The sequence below is a fragment of the Scyliorhinus canicula genome, chromosome 7 (genome assembly GCF_902713615.1).
Source record: "Scyliorhinus canicula chromosome 7, sScyCan1.1, whole genome shotgun sequence".
Classification (NCBI taxonomy): Eukaryota; Metazoa; Chordata; class Chondrichthyes; order Carcharhiniformes; family Scyliorhinidae; genus Scyliorhinus; species Scyliorhinus canicula.
The window spans coordinates 168,276,454-168,303,233 of record NC_052152.1 but is presented as its reverse complement, the minus strand read 5'-3'; the positions used below and the strand labels follow the sequence as shown (position 1 = coordinate 168,303,233).

Here is a 26,780-nt window from a genome sequence, read left to right as displayed (position 1 = left end):
ACAAATAGCTTTGTAGTTAACAGTTAAAACGGTTCTTAAGTAAAAGAAGAAACATTAGCCTACTTCCTAAATTTGCCACTGTATTCCAATTAAGCAACCAATATATATTAAATACTACTTATGAATAAAGTTAACAACCAGTGTTTTACTTGCTTTTCTCTGAGCAGAATGTTCAGATCTGGAAAGACAAACTTTCAGGACCACATTAAAATACCTCTGTTCAGATTAGAGTTCTAGGACCTACTGACTCTTCAGATAGAACTGGCTCTTCCCATTAACTACATCATCTGGACCCAAAACATAAGGCATTATTTTGTCTCTTCTTACAAGATATCCCTTGACCTGTTTAGCCAGGACCAAAAACAATACCCCTCATAAATTATCGACACCCCAGGAGCCCTTCAAACCTACACAATATTCCATTAGCTAGCTATCTGTTAACAAATAAATGGTTCTCAAGATCTATTAGCAGAACACTTCTTCTGCAAATTAATGATCACCTCACTTTTACAACACCTTCATAACTGCTCTAGCAGTCATGCTCCCCATATGCGTCTTAACCCAGGTTTTAATAACATTGCTGCAAAAAAATATAAAATATGATCATTTCTTGCATTCATCACAGTAAAACATTTGACATTGTTCTTTGAAAGATCTCTGGTGCTGATGTCATTCCAAAGGGTGACCTGTTAAAATGGAATCTTCCTAAAGGTGATATGAATGTTGTGAGAAGCTTGGGCTCCTCTTTCCGTGTTATTTGTCAAAATCCGTTGCTAGCGCCTATTTTAGAGAATATTGAGCTCTTCCCTAATTTTGCTAAACTCTCATTTACTGATAACATTGGATGGACATCTCTTTCCACAGCATTATTAAGTTGGATGAGATCAACACATACTCAAATAGAACCATTTAGCTTCAGATACCATCCCTGAACACCAACTTGTTGGTGCTTTTCTGAGTGAAATTACTCCTCGTCTTACCATTGAGTTGATCTCTCACTTTTCCTTCGGAAGTAAAGGGTGTGCAACTTTTCTAGATGTTATATGATATTGATTTCACTTCTGGGCTTCGTATAATACGAAATGCTGTTTTCAGCCTTTCCAATCCAATCCTTAAAACAGCTTCGGGAATTCTGCTCTGAAGTCTCCTGAATGACCTTCACTATTCTTTATTTCTTTTATACTGGGAATTAGATTCAATTCCATACATGCCTTTCTACTTGAAGTGAACAACTTTGATATAGAATTACGGACTGTACTTCAGTAATTACTTTCTCTCTGTGCATTTAAGTAGCTGTTAGTTCTCTCAGAACCTTCACCTCAGTCTTCCAGTCCATGTAGCCTTTTGCAGGATGGTTGAAGAATTCTCTGATTTAAACATGGTTCAACATCTGAAATAATCAAAACCTCTGCTCCAGTATCTCCAATTAAAGTGTGTCTTTACGCCTTCTGCCACGATCTCTTCACTTCAATAATTTCTGCAAAATCCTTTAATCTCTCCTAAGAAGAATACCTCACTGCCTTGTGAATCTTCTACTTCATGGTTTCTAATCAGTATAAAACTTTCTCTTTTTGAGTGTTCTTTCCATTTTTCCTATTGCAATACGATACTTGAAAATGCCCCATCTTTTTAGACCAATGTCATTGCCCATCTTTGGCGAGGCAATCCCATGCTCACGTCTTTCTTTGTCGCACTAGCAACAGCTGGTCTAGGGAGTTTTGGGCTCGATGGGTTGTTGGGAGGGCCAGGAGTTAGAGTAGAAGGAGAGGGGTAGAAGATGCATGGGAACATCACCAACTGCAAGTTCCCCTTTAAGCCACGCACATCCTGCCTTTGAAATATATCGCTGTTCCTTCACTGTCACTGGGTTAAAATCCTGGAACGCCCTCCCTAATAACACTGTGGGTGTACCTACACCACATGGGTTGCAGAAGCTCAAAAAGGCAGCTCAACACCACATTCATAAGGGCAATTAGAGATAGACAATAAAAGTACCGGCCAAGACAATTGCACCCACGTCCCATGAAAGAAACAGAAAAAGGTGGTCAACAGATAGTTGGGGTTTGGGAGGGTGTTGCTAGTTGGATGGTGGCAGCTAGTCAGGGCAGATCGTTGGGAGAGCTGGGAGATTGGGGTAGCATTGGGGTTGATTTGGGGGCTTCAGCAGTTATCAAGAGAGCCTAGAGTTAGGCTAGGATTTTTATTTGCAACATTTCGTGGATAACTATCCAGGTAAATAAGTGAGAACTGTCCAAAGTCTCCAATGTTACAAAACCCGCTGATGTTAAATGTTAGGGTATCTCAAAACCTAGAAGGGTAACTTGGAATGCTAGTTCTTAGTGGTGTATGTTTTCAATTTGGTATAATGTTAGAAAAGACATGCAAACCAGGAAGGAATAGTCTAATCGTTTTGTGATCAATTAGTAAAATATATTTATTAACTTAAAAGTAAAACACATGACAAGAAGGACTATAATACACTACAACAGTACACTACAACAACTCAGATAACTATACACACGCAGTATTACATGAAGTTACCCCTATGTTCCCAACTACCTATATTTCCTGAACTCTGAGATGCCCTTTGTTCCCAAACAACATCCAATATCATATAACTCTATGAGCTAAATCCAGCAGATAATTACCGTGTGCCGGTTATTTATCCACATACGGGAAAACCATCTTTAGTTTCAGTGAAGGTGTAATCATCCTGGTTTGAGTATTTGACTTTAACCTGCCGCCCTTCTGGCAATAATTTTTTTTTTGGGGAGATTGTTTTCTGCAACTGTGTGTGGCTGGGGCGGTAGCTGCGTCTACTTTGTCCCTGTCTCCAATTACAATGCTATGGATATATCATGATTTCTCTTTGATGTTACCCATCCTGTGGACCTGGTTTTTTAGCATAGAAGTGCCAATTCCCTTATTTCTCCACTTTGAAGTTGCCTCTTCATTACCCCATTGCTCTCTCCTAGTCACAAAGGTAAACATTTGCTTTTCACACTGGTATGCTAATTTGCATTTCCACCTTTTTATTTTATCCCGATTTCATTTATTTATCTTAATTTTTTTCACCATTTTTTAACACTGAATCGAAATCCGTGTTGGATGGTCCCAGAGAGTAGGGGAAGGTCAAACTTCCCTGGCAACTCTCACAAAGACAGTTCTGTCTGAACGTCTTGTTCACTGTCTTGAAGCGCTTCTTGAGGGGTGAAGAGGGGCGCGGGGTGGGGGGGGGGGGGGGGGCGGGGAGTTGTTGGTACGTCAGATCTGTGGCGATCCAGAAGGTCTGGGCCAATTTGAAACTGCCTCCCTCAGTACCTCAAGTGCTCAGCTGCTTAGATCTTTTAGCTTTAGCTTTTATTGTATTCTTGTATTCCCATGTAATAAAAAGAACTATGGACATGATCAACAATTTCCAACTGAGCTCTAACAAACTTAAAATGTGTTCAATCCTTCGCGGAATCCAATGGGCAAAGCTCAGTCGGCCTCCTTCGTGGCAAGGGAGGTTTTTGCCTATTGCAATGATGTCTTGTGGGGATTTGTGATTTCGGGAGGCTTTAGGACCTGGAAGTTGCAATCGCCTCCGCTCCTCAGTCATTGCAGTTGCTCTTTGGGCAGCTCGGCACTCTCCAGACGGCATTCAGACGGTAGCTAAGGAGGGATGACAGCCTCTTGTCACTTTAGTTCAACCCGGCCATCGCAAACCACTCTTGGCTAGCAAGGTAACTGAGTCCAGACAGCGGATGAATATTGGCTCCTCGCGAAGTAAGTGACACTTTCAGTGGAAATCACTATTTTGCCTGTTTCCTTTCACGGTTAACAAGACATTTAAAATAGTTTAAGGTACAACTTAGTAAATCCTTTGACAGGTTACTGATCATTAGTCCACCAGTAGTGTGCAATGCGCTGGTCTTCACACACGGGGAAATTTCAAACTGGGGAAATAATCAGAATTGAACAACATTTCTCGACTTATTTTATCCCCATGGGGGGGGGGGGGGGGGGGGTCTAGATTAAAAGCAGGAAGATGTATACAGCAGTGCTCCCTATTTTGAAAATAGGAAAGATTTGAGCAAATGGCTTGTAAGAGGGTAACTTGAACCGACGGTGTCTCATTCTCAAGTGGAACTGGGTTAGGAATTGGTGAACGGGTTAATTAAATTTAAAATGTCCATCTTGGTAAAATGACACTTAGCACATCAGATGCCCAATTTTCAAGTATCATTTAAAACATTACATAAGTTCAAAAGTGTCGGGATGTCAGTCGACATTTCCGCAATGAGGAGCCCCAACATTGTAATCCAGCCTCTTAGTTCCAACACGCTGTCCTTCCAAATGGTCTCAGGGGTCACTTGTTTGGGAACATTGCGGCGAATAAACCAGTGCAAAAGGGAAGCGTCAGTCACAAATAAGCCAGTTCGTCAACCTCCGTTAGGGAGAGATTAAAAAAAGAAACTTTCAGCTCAGGCTTTTATCTTTCCTATTCTGCTGAAAAGTTGTTTGAAATTGTCTAACGTTCTCCGTTAAGTTGGGCTGTTGCTGTTTATTTTTATTTTAAACGTAGGGATCAGTGGCGCAATGAAACCCCAAACCTAAGGAACGGCAGGCAAGAGCAAGGCGGTGAACATGGAGAACATAACAAGTGTGGTTGAGTTATTCAACAATTCGCTGAACAGTACTGAGGAGGTGAGGAGGATGCCTCAGAATCCTCTGGAGTATCAGGTAGTGACTATCCTCTTGGTGCTGTTGATCTGTGGGGTGGGGATAGCTGGAAACGTCATGGTCGTGCTGGTGGTGCTGAAGACCAGACACATGAGGACGCCCACCAACTGCTACCTGGTGAGCCTGGCTATTGCCGACCTGATCGTCCTCCTGGCGGCTGGCCTGCCCAACATCACAGAGAGCGTGGTCGCCTCATGGGTCTATGGGTACGTGGGCTGCCTTTTCATCACTTACCTTCAATACCTGGGCATCAACGCGTCCTCCTGCTCCATCACCGCCTTTACCATCGAGCGCTACATCGCCATTTGCCACCCCATCAAAGCTCAGTTCATCTGCACCGTGTCCAGAGCCAAGAAAATCATCGCCTTTGTCTGGGCCTTCACCTCTGTGTACTGCGTCATGTGGTTCTTTTTGCTGGACATCAAGCAGATCCAACACGCCAATGGCATTCAGGTAGTTTGTGACTACAAAGTGTCCAGGAACCATTACTTGCCCATCTACTTCCTGGACTTCACTATATTCTACGTGATCCCTTTATTCTTGGCCACAGTTCTGTATGGGCTCATTGCTCGGATACTGTTCCTGAATCCGATTCCCAGCACACCGCAGGACATGGCCAACAACTCCATTCACAAGGGGCGTGCCAGCGCCTCCAAGATGCCCTGTCGCCGCAACAAAGGCGCGCAGTCCTCACGAAAGCAGGTAAAAACCGTCCATGAATTGCCATCTTCCGTCACTGGACCCGCTTCTTTCATCGTCTTTCATTGCTCGGTGCCAGACTCCATACATTATGCATGTTCATCTTGCCCAGAGATCTGGGAAAGGTACAGCCTTTGACAATTCTGGTGCTTCTCACTGGGTGACAGGGGTGTGTTTGAATAAACAGCACTTCCGCACCTTGCGGGGAGCTAGCTGCACACCTTGATAAACCAACTAGAGCAGTCCCGGAAATCAGGGCAGAAGCAAAATACTGGAAATCTGAAGTAAAGATGCTGCGAATTCTCAGTAGATCGGTCTGCATCTGTGCAGAGAGGAATAAGAGTTAGCGTTTCAGTTCGAGGAGCAGACCTAATTTCCAGCACACGTCTGTTTTTATTTTCGACAGCAAGGCAGGATTGTTTCCTGCAATAAAATTGCATTAATGCTAAAATTAATAGTTCAACATGGTAGTCACCATTTGATTTATTTTTTTGCCGACTCTTGTGCAATTCTTTTTCGATCAAACATTCATTTTTGCAATATTGTGGCAGCACCGTAGCCCAGTGGGTAGCACTATTGTTGCACAGCTCCAGAGTCCTAGGTTTGATTCCCGGCTTGGGTCACTGTCTGTGTGAAGTCTGCACGTTCTTCCAGTTTCTGCGTGGGTTTCCTCCTGGTGCTCCGGTTTCCTCCCACAAGTCCCAAAATAGACGTGCTGTTAGGTAATTTGGACATTCTGAATTATCCCTCTGTGTACCCGAACAGGCGCCGGAATGTGGTGACTAGGGGCTTTTCACAGTAACTTCATTGCAGTGTTAATGTAAACCCACTTGTGACAATAATGCTTATTATTATTAGAATATTATTATTATTGTTCCACATTTGAAAGTACACAGTGCTCAAGATCACAAAGGCACACCCCTCTTGAATAGCATTAAATAAACAAGTACCTTGTTTCTACACAATGCAAGTTTATGTTTTGTAATTTAAAATGCCAGAGAACAGAATTCCTGAAGGTTACAGCAGGTGGTGATATGAAGCCTCTCGAAATATTGAGTTGAAATGATGTACTCCTCCTGCATTTTGATACCGCTCACTCAGTATTATACTACCCATTTCTATGCAACCAAACATTTTACAGTAACAAAAAGCATGTACTATGTTGTAGTATCCAAGTAACAGGATTCCTGGAGCAAATAATAGGAAATAGAAAGTTGTCACAAGAACATCAGCAAATGATAAATATTTAGGGACATACTGTAAGATTTATATTGGACACAGAATGCTTCAACATTACTTGGTAAATTACCATGCACGCAACTTGGTTTCATTGCTATAAAAGCCGGACATTTTTCAATGCAGTTTCACTTACAGTAATTCATTTGGTCTTTTGTTTTATTTATGTCTTTAATGCCACCTGAAAATTCAATTTATCCTTAGAAATACCAGGTATTCTTGGTTGTCTATAGCATTTATTGGGTAGCTGAGCCATAAAGATCAGGAAGATTTCACATTTGATCTGAGATCTGTGCTAAGTTATTCTATTTCAGGCAGTAAAGCAAGTTTATAGTTGGCCTTAACATCCACTGGTGAGTGAGCCTAGAAGTCGTTGTGCCCTCCTCCTGATTGGCGTCTGGTGACTATTGTTGGGAGTCACATATGAGTATCAGATAAGAGTGTGATGCCCTCTGCAAGCAAAGAATGTCAATGTTCACACATGAACAATGATTACTTGGCCAAGATATTGAAGGTCACGCACTACCCATGGACTGGTGACCCAGAAAGAAAAGCAAGGAACAAGAAAATATTTTCCCATTATTTTTGATTCAGTATTTCAAGTTTTCTTCACCTGTTATTAACTAGATTTTGATTTAAAATTGGAATTTAAGTTCATAGAATAGAACAGTTCATAGAACAGTACAGCACAGAACAGGCCCTTCGGCCCTCAATGTTGTGCCGAGCCATGATCGCCCTACTCAAACCCACGTATCCACCCTACACCCGTAACCCAACAACCACCCCGTACCTTACTTTTATTAGGACACTACGGGCAATTTAGCATGGCCAATCCACCTAACCCGCACATCTTTGGACTGTGGGAGGAAACCGGAGCACCCGGAGGAAACCCACGCACACAGGGGGAGGACGTGCAGACTCCACACAGACAGTGACCCAGCCGGGAATCGAACCTGGGACCCTGGAGCTGTGAAGCATTTATGCTAACCACCATGCTACCCTGCTGCCCGAGTCTGCCACATCCTCTGAATGGTGAGTTATATTTTCTGATAGATAAACCATGTTGGTTTTTGCATGTCTCCCTTCCCCCCCACATCTCCCTGAAAAAACAACAACGTTCAATTAGCTTAATCCATCGGTTTTGTAAGTGTGCACTAGCTTTTAGAGATTTGTATATTTGAACATTGAAATCCCTTTGCTTCTCCACAGCTCTTAGATTCTTGGCATTAGGGATATATTTCAATATTTCTTCCACAGATCCAAAATGGATTATTTCACTGAATTTCATTGACCACAGATTTGCGCACTCACTCGTGTCTGTCCAAAACTCCTCTACCACCTTTACTGTTTTCTTAATTTATTGTCAAATGCAAACTTGGAGATACAACTCTCTATTTCTTCATCCGAGACATTGCTGTATTTGGTGGAAAGCTGAGAGCCCAGTACAGATCCATGGGGAACACTGCTTGTCACATCCCAACCCTCAAATAATGTTGCCTTTTTCCCCTGCTTTTGTCACCTGTCTCTTAATAAATTGCCAACTTTTATCTACCAAATGGAAATTAATATATACAATATAATAATAATATTCAATATAATAACATATACATAGAACATACAGTGCAGAAGGAGGCCATTCGGCCCATCGAGTCTGCACCGATCCACTTAAGCCCTCACTTCCACCCTATCTCCTATACAACATCAATGGACTCTCCCCATTCACCAAGTTCATGGCATCCTCAAAATTTGAATGAGTCAGACATAATCGACCCTCCACAAATCCATGCTGACTCTTTTTGATCTGACGGTGCAAAGGTTTAGAGAGGTATTTTGAGAACTTAGGACAGAGATTGGCAACCTGTGGTGCCTGAAGCCCCCCCCCCCACCCCCCAATAGCTCTGTATCAGCCCACATGGGCTCCCAACATTATCCAGTTAGTTTGAATTATCATGAGAAAAGCCAAAAAAAAAGGCAAAACATAAAGTGAGAGACACACTTTTATTGTGAATACAAAAGACGAATCATTCTGCTGCACTTGATAATTTCAAATGATTATGTCAACAAATGACATCCATGTGCTCCATTCAAGTGGTATACCTACAGAGCAACGCAGGAAGGCCTGCCGATGAAGCGGCAACGTTGTTGCAAAGGCGTGCGTTGTGCAACACGATGACGCCATTTTGGAGGGGGTGGAGCATGGCTGAGGGGCCCTGATTTGGGCATCGGAGTGGATTCTCCGCCCAATAACCGATTACGATATCGATGTTGGGCAACGGAGAATCCTGTCCAATGCCTTTTGTTTGAGGAACAGGTTTAGCCCTCTCTAAGCACATTAATTGGAACTTAACCAACCCCCACACATAGGGAAGCATGGTAACATTGAGGATAGCACAATGGCTCCACAGCTCCAGGATCCCAGGTTCGATTCTGGCTTGGGTCACTGTCTGTGCGGAGTCTGTACATCCTCCCCGTGTGTGCGTGGGTTTCCTCCGGGTGCTCTGGTTTCCTCCCACAGTCCAAAGATGTGCAGGCTAGGTGGATTGGCCATGATAAATTGCCCTTAGTGTTGGGTGGGGTTACTGGGTTATGGGGATAGGGTGGAGGTGTTGACCTTGGGTGGGGTGCTCTTTCCAAGAGCCGGTGCAGACTCGATGGGCTGAATGGCCTCCTTCTGCACTGTAAATTCTATTCTATGAATGTGCCATTGGAATCTTTTTTATCAGGAGATTCAATTGTTGAAAACATTGTCCTCATTCTATGCATTTTAAGTTCAGATTTGTTTTGAAGACGAATTTGCTGATAAAATTATTGTTAAAAAAATCTATTTGCTACAAGGGGCGCGATTCTCCGACCCCCACGCCGCCCTGGGACCCGCACGGGATTCTCCTACCCCCCTAAAATGGCGTGCCGAGTTTTACGACAGGCTGCTCGGAGAATCGCCGCTCGCCGTTTCTAACGGTCGAGCGGCGATTCTCTGGCCGGGATGGGCCGAGCGGCCTTCCCAATCCGACCGATTCATGCCAGCGTCAACCACACCTGGTCGCTGCCGGCGTGAACAGCGCGCGAACGCTGCATGTGCAGCCTGTGGGGGGGGGGGGGGGGGGGAGGGAGGATCGAGCACCAGGGGGGTGCTCAGGAGGGTCTGGCCCACGATCGGTGCCCACCAATCGGTGGGCCGGCATCTCTAAAGAACGCACTCTTTTTCCTCCGCCGCCCCGCAAGATAAATCCTCCATGTCTTGTGGGGCGCCCGTGGGGAGGACGGCAACCGCGCATGCGCGGGTGACGTCATTTAAGCACCGCCGGCCGCGTCATTAACGCGGCACCGCTTTGACGCGGGCGCCAAGGCCCGGCGCGCAAAATTGACGTGGTGCCGCTCCTTGCCCCCTGGGGGTGGGAGAATAGGGGGCGAGGAGTGGCCTCCGACGCCGGAGTGAAAAACTCCGGTTTTCACTCCGGCGTCGGCACTTAGTCTCCCGTTGGGAGAATTGCGCCCAAGATCTACACTGCATTTTTTCAGTTTAATAAGTACATTTTCATAGAATTTATCATAGGATTTCTGACTTTTAAAATTCAAAGTGGAAATATGCTGTTTTTTTCCATTAATTAATATGCAAATTGATGCATACATACTAAACATGCATGTATTGGAAATACAGAAAAAAAAATGTTAAAGATGCACGCAATGCCAAAAAAAATTATAATTCAAAATTAGATCTATTTTAACTGCTGACATTGATAAAACATATATTCTATAGGGACACTTGGCAATCTGCCATGTATTTGCTTTACCGATGCCAAATTCTCACCTTGTGCCTCCGAATAGATTTATTTTACACAAATTGTTAGAAAGGATCTTTAGGTGAAAAAGATTGCTGACCCCTGGCTTAGAGCTTTAATAACTGAAGTCATGGCAACTAAGTATAGAGCAATTAAATCGGGGATGTTTAAGAAATCAGAATGAGACGAACTCAGATAAGTTGGAGAAAGAGTTAAAATAGAAACATAGAAAATGGGAGCAGGAGTAGGCCATTCAGCCCTTCAAGCCTGCTCCGCCATTTGTAATAATTATGATTCTTCATCCAACTCAGTAACCTATTCCTATTTTCCACCCTTATCCTTTGATTCCTTTAGCCCCAAGCACTATATCTATCTCCTTCTTGAAAACATGTAATGTTTTGGCCCCAACTGCTTTCTGTGGTAGCCAGTCCTTTTCTCTTCATATACCTATAGAAGCTTTTACAGTCAATTTTGATGTTCCCCACAAGGTTACTCTCATACTCTATTTTCCCCTTCTTAATCAACCCCTTTGTCCTCCTTTGCTGAATTTTAAACTGCTCCCAGTTCTCAGGTCTGCCTTTTTTATGGCCAATTTGATTTCCTCTTCTTTGGATCTTATATAATCCATATTTCCCTTGTGAATATGGTTTTGCCACCTTTCCTGTTTTATTTTTGCACCAGGTAGGAATGAACAACCATGAGCTCTTTGAATATTTGCCATTCCCAGCCACCGTCATCCCATTAAGTAACATTCCCCAATCCATCACAGCAAACCCGCGCCTCATGCCATTGTAGTTTCCTTTATTTAGATTCAGGACCTCAGTCTCAGAATCAACTACATCACTCTCCATATTGATGAAGAATTATGGTCACTCATCCCCAAGGGGCCTCGCACAACTAAATTGCCAATGATTCTGTTCTCATTCCATAATACCCAGTCGAGGATGTCCTGTTCTCCAGCTGGTTACTTAACTGATTGGTCCGTAAAACCAACCCTTATGCAGTCCAGGAATTCCTCCCCCTATGGTATTGTTACTAATTTGATTTGCCTAATCAATATGCAGATTAAAGATGCCCATAATTACAGATGTTCCATTATCGCATGCATCTCTAATTTCTTGTTTACTGCCATTCCCAACATCACCATTACAGTTTTGGGGTCTATATACAACCCCCACTAATATTTTCTTCCCCATCGTGTTTCTCAGCTCTACCCATACAGATTTCACATCATCGGAGCTAATGTCTTTCTTCACTATTGTGTTAATTTCCTCTTTAACCAGCAATGCAACTGCACCACTTTTCCCTTTTTGTCTGTCCTTCCGAAATACCGAATACCCTGGATGATCACTGATGAGACCATCAATTCACTAGACACGTGCTTTGAGATATGAACAGTGGTTTTAATCTACTTACTACAGAGCTAGCCTGTTACACGTTGAACTCTCGATGAACTGGTCGGCTGGCTCTGGGTATCGATATTTATACAGCAGTCCAGGGGGAGGAGCCATGGGCGGAGCCAAGGGTGGAGCCCTGTACAAACTCCTAAGCATTCCCAGAGCTACTCCCCCTAGTGGTCGGGCAACGCAACTGCGCTTACAATTGTACGGTCTCATATATATATCACAGTGTGAATACAGAGTTACATTCACCACATTCACCCCCTACAAAAAAATCAAGTCCGGCGGGGGTGGTGGTTCATAAATTGAGTCTGTCTGGTGGTCGAGTCGTCCGCCTGCGATCAGCGGAGCACCGGGGTTGCAGCCTCTTGTGGTGGCTGGATGGGTGTTGTGGGTTGGGGTACGATGGCGGACTCCGGGGGTGATTCTGTCCCAGCTCCATACCCGTCTGGTTCGACTGGGGACTAGGGACGCTGGGGGTTAGCCGGTGCGGGTGCGCAAAACAAATGTAGCGAGCTAGTGGGCTCAGGAGTGCGAGGGGGCAGCTGGGTGGGGTGTAGAGTGAGGGGTGCCTCTGCAGTGATAGTGGGGATGCTGGATCCAGCGGGTGCTAGGTCCCGGAGGGATACGGTGTCCTGACGGCCGTCAGGGAACTCTACAAAGGCGTACTGGGGGTTTGCGTGAAGCAGGCGCACCTTCTCTACAAGGGGGTCAGTTTTGTGCGTCCTGATGTGCTTCCTCAGGAGTACAGGGCCCGATATCTTCAGCCTTTCCGGGAGTGAGATCCCCGTGGTAGTGCCCCTGGAAAAGATAAAGAGCCTCTCGTGAGGGGTCTGGTTGGTCGCGGTGCATAAGAGTGACCTAATAGCGTGGAGCGCGTCCTGGAGGACATCCCGCCAATGGGAGACTGGGAGATTCCTGGACTGGAGGGTCAGTAGGACGGTCTTCCAGACCGTCGCATTCTCCCTCTCCACCTGCCCGTTCCCCCTGGGGTTGTAGCTGGTAGTCCTGCTCGAGGCGATGCCCTTGTCGAGCAGGTACTGACGCAGCTCGTCGCTCATGAAGGACGAACCCCGGTCGCTGTGTACGTAGCTGGGGAAACTAAACAGGGTGAAGATACTATGCAGGGCCCTAATGACTGTATGTGAGGTCATATCGGGGCACGGGATAGCAAAGGGGAAGCGGGAGAACTCATCTATGACGTTTAGGAAGTAAACATTCCTATTAGTTGAGGGGAGCGGCCCTTTGAAATCGATCGTGAGGTGTTCAAAGGGCCTAGAAGCCTTGACCAGATGGGCCCTGTCTGGTCTATAGAAGTGCGGTTTGCACTCCGCGCAGATTGGGCAGTCTCTGGTGACAGCTTTTACCTCCTCAGTGGAGAAAGGCAGATTTCGGGCTTTGATGTAGTGGGCGAGCCGGGTGACCCCCGGGTGATAGAGGTCGTTGTGGATGACTTTCAGGCGGTCGTTCTGCGCGCTGGCGCACGTCCCGCGGGATAGGGCATCTGGGGGCTCATTGAGCTTCTCCGGTCGATACTTAATATTGTAGCTATAGGCGGAAAGCTCGATCCTCCACCGCAGAATGTTACCGTTTTTAATTTTGCCCCTTTGCGAGTTGTCAAACATGAAGGCAACCGATCTTTGGTCGGTGATGAGGGTGAACCTCCTACCTGCGAGGTAGCGCCTCCAGTGACGAATAGCCTCCACAGTGGCTTGTGCTTCTTTTTCGACAGCCGAGTGTCGAAGTTCCGAAGCAGAGAGGGTTCGGGAGAAGAATGCGACTGGTCTCCCTGCCTGATTTAAAGTGGCTGCAAGAGCTACCTCTGAGACGTTGGTCTCAACCTGAAAGGGGGTGGATTCATCCACCGCCCGCATGACCGCTTTAGCGATGTCCTCCTTGATGCAGTTGAAGGCCTGGCGTGCCTCAGCTGACAGGGGAAATAGTGTGGCCTTAAAGAGTGGGCGGGCTTTGTCCGCATATTGAGGGACCCACTGGGCGTAATACGAAAAGAATCTCAAGCACCGTTTGAGGGCCTTGGGACAATGAGGGAGAGGGAGTTCTAAGAGGGGCCGCATCCGGTCCGGGTCGGGACCCAGGACTCCGTTTTCCACAACATAGCCGAGGTCGTGCGGAAAACGCATTTCTCCTTGTTATAGGTGAGGTTTAGTTTCTGAGCCGTCTGGAGAAAACGGTAGAGGTTGGCGTCGTGGTCCTGCTGGTCATAGCCGCAGATGGTAATGTTATCCAAGTACGGGAACGTGGCCCGCAGCCCGTACTGGTCCACCATTCGGTCCATTGCTCGTTGGAACACCGAAACCTTATTAGTGACGCCGAAGGGAACCCGGAGGAAATGGAAGAGGCGGCCATCGGCCTCGAATGCCGTGTAGTGGCGGTCCTCTGGGCAGATTGGGAGCTGGTGGTATGCAGACTTCAGATCCACCGTGGAAAAGAGCCGATACTGGGCGATCTGATTTACCATGTCTGCAATCCTGGGGAGGGGGTATGCGTCGAGGAGCGTAAACCTATTAATGGTCTGACTATAGTCTGCGACCATGCGGAATTTTTCCCCGGTCTTGACGACCACCACCTGAGCTCTCCAGGGACTATTGCTGGCCTCTATAATCCCCTCACTGAGACGCCTTCGGACCTCTGATCTGATGAACACCCTATCCTGTAGGCTGTACCGCCTGCTGCGAGTGGCTACGGGTTTACAGTCCTGGGTGAGATTGGCAAAGAGAGGAGGGGGGGAGATTCGCAGCATGGCTAGGCTGCAGATAGTGAGTGGGGGTAGGGGCCCGCCGAAAATAAGGGTGAGACTCTTGAGGTTACACTGAAAATCTAGGCCCAATAAGAGTGGGGCGCAGAGATCGGGCAGGATGCTGGAATTTGGCATAGCTAGCGCCTTGGATTGTGAGCGTCGCGGCGGTGCGCCCTTGGATCTGGACAGAGTGGGAGCCCGAAGCGAGGGAGATAGTTTGCCGCGCGGGGAAAACGGGGAGTGAACAGCGTCTTACCAGATCTGGGTGTACGAAGCTCTCAGTGCTCCCGGGGTCGAAAAGGCACGGCATGCTGTACCCGTTAATTTTGACCATCGCCATCGAGTTTCGCAGATGCTTCGGGCGCGATTGCTCCAGAGTGACTGCGCTGAGTTGCGGGTAGTCGGCGGCTCGATCAGCTGTGCTGGAGTGGCCCCATGATGACTGCCCTTTGAGTTCGTAGTCGTCGAGGTGAGTTTCAGAGTTTGAAGGGGATGGATCCCAAGATGGCCGTCCCCATGAATCGCACATGGCCGGCCGCATGGAGGAGGATTGCCAAGATGGCTGCCCCCATGAGTCGCACATGGCCGGCCGCATGGAGGAGGATTGCCAAGATGGCCGCCCCCATGAGTCGCACATGTCGGGTGGGACGGAGTCGGCATACAGGCTGCAGCATTTCGGGGCCTGCGGCCCTGTGAATTCAGGGAACGAGTGCTTTGAGCCGTGGGAGGGTTAGAGGCTGGGGTGGAACGAGTGCTTTGAGCTGTGGGAGGGTTAGAGGCTGGGGCTTTCTTCGCCAGACACACTCTGGCATAGTGTCCTTTTCGCCCGCATCTGCTGCAGGTCGCGTTGCGGGCCGGGCAGTGCTGCCGCGAGTGCTGATTCTGGCCGCAAAAATGGCAGGCTGGGGCAGCATTGTGGCTGGGTGGCCTTGCGGCGCAGGCCTGGGGGAGTCGCTGGTCGGGGGCCCATTACGGGGTCGCGGGGTCCGCGGGGAACGAGGTGAGGCTGCGGAAGGAGACCTCCATAGTGGTAGCAAGTTCAACAGTCGCTTCAAGATTTAAGGCCCCCTTTTCCAGCAGTCGCTGGCGCACGTAATTTGACCTAAGGCCCGCAACAAAAGCATTGTGTACAGCAAGTTCTCTATGTTCTGCCGCGGTAACCGCCTGGTAATTACAGTCACTAGATAAAGTTTTAAGCTCTCTCAGGAATTCTGCGAGCGATTCCGTAGGCCGTTGGCGGCGAGTAGTGAACACGTGTTGTGCATAGACTTCATTAACAGGCCTCACATACATTTTGTCGAGTAGCGCTAGGGCTTCAGTATACGAACCGGCACAGTTTAGTTGAGTAGAGATTCTGTGGCTCACCCTCGCGTGCAGTAGGCTCAGTTTCTGCTCCTCCGTTTTTTCGGCTGTGCTTGCTTCCGCCAGGTAGGCTTTAAAACACCGGAGCCAATGAGAAAAAATTTATTTCGCCTCTGCATCCTGTGGGTCGAGTTCCAGTCGCTCAGGCTTGAGGGCTGATTCCATGATTGATCCTGACTGTTTCTTAAGTAGATTAAATTGATGAGACCATCAATTCACTAGACACGTGCTTTGAGATATGAACAGTGGTTTTAATCTACTTACTACAGAGCCAGCCTGTTACACGTTGAACTCTCGATGAACTGGTCGGCTGGCTCTGGGCATCGATATTTGTACAGCAGTCCAGAGGGAGGAGCCATGGGCGGAGCCAAGGGTGGAGCCCTGTACAAACTCCTAAGCATTCCCAGAGCTACTCCCCCTCGTGGTCGGGCAACGCAACTACGCTTACAATCGTACGGTCTCATATATATATCACAGCGTGAATTACAGAGTTACATTCACCACAATCACTTCCCAACCCTGGTCACCCTGCAGCCATGTCTCTGTAGTCCCAACTATATCATAACCGTTTACATCTATTTGCACGATTAATTTATCTACATGACTGTGAATGCTCCACGCAATAAGGCACAAAGCCCAAAGACTTGTCTTTGGAACATTACTTGTCCCATTCCCATCATTTTTCTCTTAGGCCTTGTTTGATTCTGGCCTATCACTTTTCTTATTCCCCTTTCTGTTTTTTGACCTTGTCCATGTTTTCCCGTCCTCTGATTCCTGAATAGGTTCCCATTCCCCTGCTATTTTAGTTTGAACCCTCCCAATCACTCTAGCAATGACTCCTCCTAGGACATCAGTCCTGGTCCTTCCCAGGTGTAACCTGTTCAATTTGCACTCGTCCCAGCTCTCCCAGAACCTGTCCCAGGAATCTGAAGCCCTCCCCCTCGCACCATCTCTCAACTTCGTATTCACGCGAAAACACCCTGCTATTTCTAATCTTCTAATCTGATTAACACTGGTATTAATCCTGAGATCCCTACCTTTGAGGTACTACTTTTCAACTTACTTCCTAATTCTCTATTCTCTGCTTTTAGAACCTCATCCCTTTTTTTTTAACCTATGCCATTTGTTCCAATGTGTACCACGGCTACTGACTGTTCATCCTCCCCCTCCAGAATGTAACAGCTCAGAGACATCCTTCACCCTAGCACTAGGGAAGCAACATAGAGTGGCACAGTAGCATAGTGGTTAGCACTGTTGCTTCACAGCGCTAGAGTCCCAGGTTCGATTCCTGGCTTGGGTCACTGTCTGTGAGGAGTCTGCATGTTCTCCGTGTGTCTGCATCGGTTTCCTCTGGGTGCTCCGGTTTCCTCCCACAACTCCCGAAAGACCTGCTGTTGGGTAATTTGGACATTCTGAATTATCCCTCTGTGTACCCTAACAGGCGCCGGAATGTGGCGACTAGGGGCTTTTCACGGTAACTTCATTGCAGTGTTAATATAAGCCTACTTGTGAAAATAAAGATTATTATTATATCATCCTGGAGTCTCATCCGGCCATAGAAACACTTCACTATTTCCCTTACAATTGAGTCCTCTATAACCATTGAATTTCCACACTTCTTACGCCTCACATGTGTAGCAGAGCCACCGGAGACATGGTTGCAGGGTAACCAGGTTTGGGAAGTGAATATCCAGTGTAACAAATTTGGCAGAAGCTGCTTTCCCCAGAGAGGCCATTCCCCCCAATGGTATCCAAAGTGGAATATCTGTTGTGCAGGAGAATAGCTACAGTAGGTTCCCGCACTGCTTGCCTGTTTTGTTTTGCTCTGCCTTGTGGTGACGCATTGACTTCCTGCCTTTGGTGTCTTAGCCCGCCAGGGACCACCTCTCTATATTTACTGTCCACTATACTCTGCAACTCGCAGGTGCTCCGCAGTGTCCCCAGCCATTGTTCCAGCTCCAAAACCCAGGCAGCTGCTGCTAGAGACACTTACTGCACACATGCTCGCCCTGTGTACTGGAAATGTCCCCGGCTTCCCACATAGAGCAGGATGAGCACACCATGGCTTTGAGCTCTGCTGCCATGATTTAGCTCTTTAATTAAAACTTTTGAAGATACTTAAAATCAAATAATATCAGTTACTCTCGGACCTTCTTCTCTGGTTCTTTTTACAACAGAATATAACAGCCCTTACAAACTATAGGCCACAAAACTTACAAATTATAAGCGACAAAAGTAATAAAAACTTCCCCGACCGTACTCACCCAATCAGCTGGCCTGTATCACTTTTGAATCCTGATGTCATCTCAGGAGCTCCAAACTACAAACTAGCATTCTGCTCTCAGTCTTGCTCTTTCTCACATTATTTTATCCTCCCGGCTCCGCTCAGTCTCTCTCTTTCTCGTGCTATTTTATGCTCCCAGCTCTGCCCTCCGCTCTTTTATTGTCCTGGCTCCACTCTCATCACACTATTTCTTGCACTCTTTTATCTCCTGGCTCTGCTCTCAGTCTCGCTCTTTCGCCTATGCTTTGCTGTTTTTTCTGCGCTGTCATTCTTTGTTGAGCTGAAGGAAATTACACAGATAGGGAGAGGTGAGGCCACGGGGGGATTTGGAAATGGATGAGAATTTTAAGATCAAGGCGTTCCTTTACTGGGATCCAATGTAGGCCAGCGAGCACAGGGGTTTTGGGTGCGCAGAATGTAGTGCAATTAAGGATATGGGCATCACAACTTTGAATTACCTCATGTTCATGAAGGATGGGATGTGAGAGGCCAGCCAGAACTGCAATGGATAGTCAAATCTAGAGGTAACAAAGGTATAGATGAATGTTTAAGAAACAGCTGAGCTGAAATAGTCAGGTGATGTAATAGAGGTGGGAGGAAATGATCAGGTGTGATGGAATGGATAGGAAGTCCTTAAATTGCCCTTAGTGTCCAAAATTATATGATTAACCTAGGACAAAAGTTCGGTACAACATCGTGGGCCGAAGGGCCTGTTCTGTGCTGCATTTAGTTAGAAGCTCATTTTTGGATTGAATATGACACCAAAGTTATCAACAGTCTGGTTCTGCCTCAGGCATTTGCGAGGAAGTGAGATGGATTCCAATGAATGACAATGTGAACTGAAGAAGCTATGCACAACACATTACTCACCACCAAACAACATCAAATTTATAGTCAATAACAAGAAGTAGTAATGGAACCAACAAAATCTACACTTCAACAACTAACTTTCCAATTATCCGCCTCAATTTGTGTGGAGTTCAGATTTGTTTGAGACCTTACCTCATTGTATAACTTCCACCAATATCTGGTATGACATGAATCAATGTCACAGGGAGGAATTTAATATTTGTGATAGGGGTGTTGCCTGCTAGAGGGAGAACCAACAGGAACACTGCGTTGTCTCCATTATGGAATGCTCAGCAGCATTAAGTAGCCAGTATTAGGGATGGGATTTGGCAGATCCATTTGCCATGGACCCTGGTGAGGTACATAACCTGGCATCCTGGCAGTGCCCCTGGACCAGCCATGTTGGCACTAACAGGGGTGGGCTCTCTACGATGCCCCATTGGGTGTTCCCCTTATGTGTGGGGAGGGATGAGATGGATGTTGAGAGGGGGGGGTTTGCATGCATTAGGGTGGGGGGGGGGGTGGAGACTGTGGAGGGGGTAGGACTGGGCGGTGCTAGTGAGGGGGAGGTTCCCCTTGTCTTTCGCGGAGTCCCGATCTCCTGGGGGAGGGGTCTCAATCTCCTTGGGGTGATCCCAATATCACTGGGGAGAGGGGAGACTTTAATCTAACTTTGAGATCGGGGATCCCTTCCAGAATGCCGGTCTTACTGGCCTGTTTAGACCCCCCTCCCCCCAATCTGGCTGTGTGATACTCACCAGCACTTTGAAATTGCAGAATGCTGTTTAATCAGATGAGAAAAGGCATCTGTAAAGCCAATAGGTTTCTCACAGCTTTTCTAGCCCGATCCAGAAATCTGCAATTTGGGAAAAATTGCACCCTTGGCATTACTTGGGATTATGCACCTGGGAGCAAGCACCTCACACACTGCAGGGCCCCTACAACACCACACCCTCACCCCCAAACTATCTGAGAGCTGCCTGTCAGAGACTGGCAACGCTCCATTACCATCAGCGCAACCGGGAACAGGACCTGCAACTCCTAATTCACCCTCCAAAGGCTCAGCATCAGAGAGGGACCCCAGGCCAAAGGTAAGTGAGGATGGCTGGTCGTGTGGGGATCATGGGAGAGGCTTTGGAGGTAAAGGCTGGGACTGCTTTTCAACGGGCCCCTGCCTTCCTGGTGCTAGGTAACTTGATCAGGCACTGAACAAATTGTCAGCAATGTTGGGGTGAGGCCCTTAAATGGGCATTTATTGCTCATTTAAAGGGTTCAACTGTTGGTTCATGAGCCTTCCCAGCCCCAGACTTAATTGGGTAGAATTGAAAAAGTGGTGGAATCCCCAGCCTGCACCCTCTCACCTGATTAAGTGTGCCCCTTACATCCTAAACTACCTCCGGTCAAGGTGGGCAGCATTAAATACAGTCTCCTGTATGCCGTCAATTGAAAGCACAGAAATATTAAAATCATTACGTTAAAAATATTGCATATGTTTAACCCTCTGCTGATTACAATGCAGTTTTAAAGAGGTAAGACCAAAATTTGGGAACTCTCCATTGTTTGTAATTTACATATTCACTTTGGAGGGTTCACCTTCAGAGATAAGGGCCGGGATTCTCCCCTACCCGGCAGGGCGGGGGCCCCGGCGTGATGGAGTTGCGTGAACCACTCCGGCGTCGGGCCGCCCCAAAGGCACGGAAGTCTCCGCACATTTAGGGACCAAGCCCTCACCTTGAGGGGCTAGGCCCGCGCCGGAGTGGTTGGCACTCCGCCGTCTGGTGTGGACAGCCTTTGGTGCTACACCAGCTGGGGCCGAAAGGACTTCGCCGGCTGGCATAAGTACGCGCATGCGCCGGAGCGTCAGTGGCTGCTGACGTCATCCCTGCGCATGCACAGGGGAGGGGGTCATTTCCACCACGGTGAAGATCATGGCGAAGGCGGAAGGAAAAGAGTGCCCCCACGGCACGGGCCTGCCCGCCGATTGGTGGGCCCAGATCTCGGGCCAGGCCACTGTGGGGGCACCCCCCGGGGCCAGCTCGCCCCGCGCCCCCCCAGGACCCCGGAGCCCGCTCGCGCCGCCTGCACCCGCCGGTAAGGTAGGTAGTTTGATCCACGCCAGAGGAGAGGGTCGACAGCGGCGGGACTTCAGCCCATCGCGGGCCGGAGAATCGCCGGGACACGGTGGGAGCGGGATTGACGCCGGCCCCCGGCGATTCTCCGACCCGGCCGGGGGGGTCGGAGAATCCCGCCCAAGATTTCACTCTGTTAAATATGGGAAAGATTATTCATTGAAAATATGTATCTGAAATATATGTCAAAGCTTTTTCTGACTAAAGTTAAGATTTAAGGAAATATCTCATCAAGCAAAACTTCATACAAAGTTAATGTCAAATGAAAAAGAAATGTTAAATGAAATAAAACCTCATATTGCCTGCTCCTGTATTTCAAAAACAAATGTGCTAAGATGCAAATATATTTGTGTCTAATTAAATTGCGTGTCTCTAACTGTGTTCATCAAAATATTGTGAATGTTGTATTTTTTAGTTCAATACTTGTTTATTTTTTCCTGGTCACATTCTACTTTCCACTCAATACCCTGCAAAAGTTCTTTTCCCTGATCACACTAAATTGTTTCTAAATTACACTGCATTAAAATAACTACCCAGTGAAATTACATCACATATATCATTTCCTCAAACTGAGCCTCCCTGATAGTTTGGCCCTCTTCAAATCATTGATAAAAGGGCTTGAGAGATTGTTATACGCATTTGCACATGATCTGTAAATTAAAGGCACAGTAAATAATATTGAGGACCAAAGGAAGCTACAATGGCATATTGTTAAGTTGGTAGAATGGGCAAAATATATAGCTGATGAAATTCAATGCCGATAAATGTCAGGTGCTACACTTGCCTAAAAAATGAATTATACTTTGAAAAGTAGAAAACTGGAAGGTGTGGAACAGTAGAGAGAATGGATGATTCAGGCTCACAAAACCTTGAAGCAGCATCTCATGTGCATAAGGTGAAAAAATAAACAATTGGAATATTGGGTTTTTATGACAAGGGGTATAGAATATAAAAGGTAAGGTGTCATAGTGAATCCATATAAAACCTTTCAGCCTAATTGGATTCCAGTGGCAATTCTGGGCTCCATGCTACAGGAAAGATATTGAGGCAATAAAGTGACATAGGTTCACTAAGATGAGGCCTGATACGAGCAAATACAGAAAAAAGTATTTACAAATTGGGCTGTTTTCATTCATACAGAGGAAATTATGAGTTTCATTTTTACCATCATTAGTATCCAAGGAAAATAAACATTTTCAAAAATCTCTCTGGTCCATATTTACTTCAAGTAAAAAGCGAGCATCTCAACAATCTCAATATTTTAAAGAATGGAATGACAAAGCTTTTCAGTAATTTGTCACGGTCTGTTATAAATGCACAAAAGGAAAATAGTATTAGCCATTTATACAAGTCTTTTATGTAATACACTGTAATTTTATGCTACAATATCAATAGCATGGCATTATTCAATTTAGCCCATGTGTTTAATTTTGGCAAAGATGAAATGTTTCAGTGAAATCACAAAACAAGCTTTCATATAACTTGATAAATATTAATGTTAGGTTAATATGATGATGCCTGAAGTCTTTTTAAGTATTCCATAAAGGCTTTATGTTTTAAACAGCCTTTATAAAACTTTGCTTGGTAAGCACTCTATATCCAGATACATTTAACAAATCATTTATAAATCATTGTATATTAATAGATTTTCCTTCCTTTAGGGCTTAATTAAGTTAAAAAGTTTGCACAATCTAAAACCACAATTAGTTAAATGTAGTAGATCATTTAAAATGATTAGTAGCGCAAGAGTTTGCAGTAACAAGACAGTATGGTAATTCATTTTTGACAATAGTGTCAAGTGGGAGCTAACAAACTGTTAACCTATTTTAAACGGCAGCCAATTGTCTTTGCCATTGAAGGTGAGATTACATTCACCCAAGACAAATTTCTACCCAGTGCACACCATCATGTATCAATTCATCGATAAAACATACAGGAAAATTGCGGAGAATTCTATCAAGTCCAATAGAAGAACCTGCTGCCATGTTGTTGAATCAAACTTTTTCATTCCTTCATTGTCGTCATGTCAGTGGAAATGTAAATCATCTTAGTTTCTTCAAGTTAGCCATAACCATAAAGTTACCTGGTTGTTTTAAAAACACAATATGGATTTTTTTTCAGGTGTCCTATTCTTCCCACTTAATCCTTCGTGCTCTGATGACTGACTCTGGGTTGCAGCCTATGATTGAAGTATCCAAAGATCATAACGTCAGATTACCTATTGATATGCTGAAAAAACTGGACATTGGTCATATTATGCTATTTATTTGTTGCAGAACTACTGAATCTGCTGTAGATCACAGATACAGACGTTCCAGTTACTTTGAGTGCCAATCTTGACGCAGGGGTATTACTCTTTCTTCTAGGTCAAACGATTGTGGCCAGGATTTTATGCTCTCCTGGTGGGTTTTGAGCCTGGGGGGGCAGAGGGAGGGGCAGGGAGTTGCATCTCATTGGAAGCCCCCTTCTCCTGCGATGCCCTCAAATTTCCAGACCTCCCTACCGCCCTCCCCTCAGCCTATCCCCGTTATCCACTTAGCCTCCCACTGACCCTCCAGCGAAGCCCCTACACTCCTCTCCCCAGACCTCTGCCACTTACCTCCCACCGGCTCCCTGCAATTAGTTCTGGGCATGGCGCTGCACTGCCTCTACTGATCGCTGCAATACTAAGTCCGAATGGGCTGGAGAGCTGTCGGCCCATCTGATTGACTGACAGCCCTCCAAGGCGGTACTTATTTCCAAGTTGGGGTCAAGTCCCACTTGCTGCCAATCAGTGCTCCTTTGAACGTGAAATGGCAACGGCCTGTCGGAGTCGACAGGGATATGTTCACTGCCGATTCTCTGGATGTCAGGTGTCAAGCCCCCACCCATACAGAAATTCAGGCCTGCACATTTGTCCCATTCCAGAGACATGAGCACCAAATTGTAGGCTGACACACCAGTGTGGCAATGTTGCACTGTCGGAACTGCTGTCGTTTAGATGAAATGTTAAAATGAGGACCCATTTGCCCAGTCAGATGTACATAAAATATTCAGTGGCATTATTTTGAAGAAAAGCTTAGGATTCCTTTTCAGTGGCATGGCCAAAATTTATCCTTCAATCAATATTGCTAAATTTAATTATCTAGTCATAGTATCTTTGCTTTGAATCTTGCTGTATGCAAATTGGCGGCCACAATTCCTATAATTACAACAGTGGCGAGACCAAAAGTGTAATGCACCTTGAGACATTCTCAGGTTGTCAAAGATTTTTGTATAAAAGCAAATTCTTTCTATCTTTCTTTGATTGTTGTTTATGGAGCAATATTACCATTCCTGGTATTGATGTTTCAGATAGATCTATTTGTTTGTTTTTATCCAGTCATTAATTTTATAGTTTTGCGATTTGGAAACATTTTCTTTCTAAATAATTTCCTGCTTCATTTAACTTACAGCAGTATAACTGACTCAACGTCGGATATTTGTACTTTACTCTCTTAATTCCAGACATTAATATCTGTTTATTTTCCCTATGGTAAATAACAATTAAGAAACAATGTTTCCGTGTGTTACCATGGATAGCCAATGTTTCTGACTTGTACATGGTTTTAGTATAATCCTGACTCAGTTGTCTTTTCTCTCGTCTGCTACACACACATTCCCAAATGATTTAACGATATTCAGGATATGGTCCCGAGCAGACTGTCTATGATCCTCAGTGCCAGATTTGCTCACTGAAAGTGTTATTGCCTAGGGGTCAAAAGATTGTGGATTGAATTCCCACGCCATAAACTGAGCACAGAACCAAATTCACACTGAGGAACCACTGCATTATTAGAGGTACTATCGTCCATATCAGACAATAAATTAAGGCTCTGTTAGCCTGTTGGTTGGGCATAGAAATTATCATCGTACTATTTTTGTATAAAAGAGAGGAGTTATCCCCAGTGCACTGGTCAAAACTCTGCCATCAACCAATACGACAAAAACATTAACTGGTCACTCGCCTCATTACAACCTGTGGGGTCATCTCTGCACAAATTGATGTCACGTTTACCTACAAAATAACAGTGACAGTGAAACACTTTGAAACATCCTGAAAGTTTCCTAAACAAATTAAAATTCTGTCATTATTTCTCTTGTTCTGCATGCATATTAGGAATGCAAATGATTGGAATAAACATGGTTTGGATTGTTTGGTGTGTATGTAAGTCCCCAGTTATGTTTCCCTCTTTTCTTGGAATGGAGGAAAAGTGCCTCTCTCATCAATAAAGGTTTATTGTCCGCAGGAAGCTGTCTCTTTCGGGATGATGATTTATCAGAGAATCCTCAGGGACATTAGTTTACAGGTTGAAGAATTAAAAATGAATCCATTAATTCTGTTTGTTATGCATTGTTCTCCAGGTCACTAAAATGTTGGCAGTGGTGGTCATCCTTTTTGCCCTGCTCTGGATGCCCTACAGAACCTTGGTGGTCGTCAACTCTTTCATGAACACGCCCTACTTGAACACCTGGTTTCTATTGTTCTGCAGGATGAGCATTTACTTGAATAGCGCCGTCAACCCTGTCATTTACAACCTAATGTCTCAGAAATTTCGTGCTGCCTTCAAAAAACTTTGCAAATGCAAACAGACACGGGCAGAGAAACCATCTGCCTATAATGTGCCTGTTTACTACAGTGTAATGAAAGATATGTCACATGAAAGTCCTGATCATGATCTAACAGAGCAAGAGGATATTAATGGCTACCCAATTTCTAACAAGAAGTTAAATTTTGATAATACCTGTTGTGATACTAACACATTCAGTGTTGCCTGAAGCGGTAATGATCATCTTATAAAACTTGTAAGAGAAAGTTAAATACCTATTTGGCAATCATTTGGTTTAAAAATGATCTATTAATGTCCATTGCTTACGCGTGATAAAATACTCTCAAATGAAATGTTAATTCCTTGACAGTTTTAAAATAAAATATTTGAAGGTTTTATGGGACAGTTATGTCACTCAATTTCTCATGCTTTAAATTATAAGTTAAAAACTTTGATTTCATGTCTGGAAATTAAAGCTGTCATATTAAAAGCAATTAGCTGAATGAGTGCAAAAGATAATTTGTAGCAAAATAGTAAACTTGATTTATTACTTGAGTTTACACTTGAGCTATCAATTACATTTCCACCACTCTTTACCCTCACACAGTCTGTTAGTAGTCAAATCTCTGAAACACGTCTGTCATGTTAGCCATTCTGGTGTAAAGATTCAGCTTCTTATTCACAGAGCATGTTGAATTACCATGTCATTGGATGAATTCAAGAAAAGTTCCAGAAATCTCCTGAAGCTTTGCCACTTTAAATATTTGTTAAGGGGAGCAGCAACTGCTCCAACAGGAAAAAATATAACACCACAATAATTATATTGCTATGTTTCTTCCCTGAGTGGCAGCAGAAATGTTAGAATCGGGTAATGTCAAGTTTTAAAAAAAAATTTAGATTACCCAATTATTTTTTCCAATGAAGGGGCAATTTAGCGTGGCCAATCCACCTACTCTGCACATTTTTGGGTTGTGGGGGCGAAACCCACGCA

At 45.3% G+C, this 26,780-nt stretch overlaps 1 protein-coding gene across 1 annotated transcript; it reads left to right on the top strand.

The window, feature by feature from the left end:
* The first annotated feature begins 3,629 nt into the window (after positions 1 to 3,629).
* LOC119969522 (thyrotropin-releasing hormone receptor-like) lies at positions 3,630 to 26,780 on the top strand. Its single transcript, XM_038803227.1, has 3 exons — positions 3,630 to 3,768; positions 4,568 to 5,427; positions 25,605 to 26,780. Exons 2-3 carry the CDS (start codon positions 4,630 to 4,632, stop codon positions 26,016 to 26,018), a joined length of 1,212 nt encoding a protein of 403 aa, XP_038659155.1. The 5' UTR covers positions 3,630 to 3,768; positions 4,568 to 4,629; the 3' UTR covers positions 26,019 to 26,780.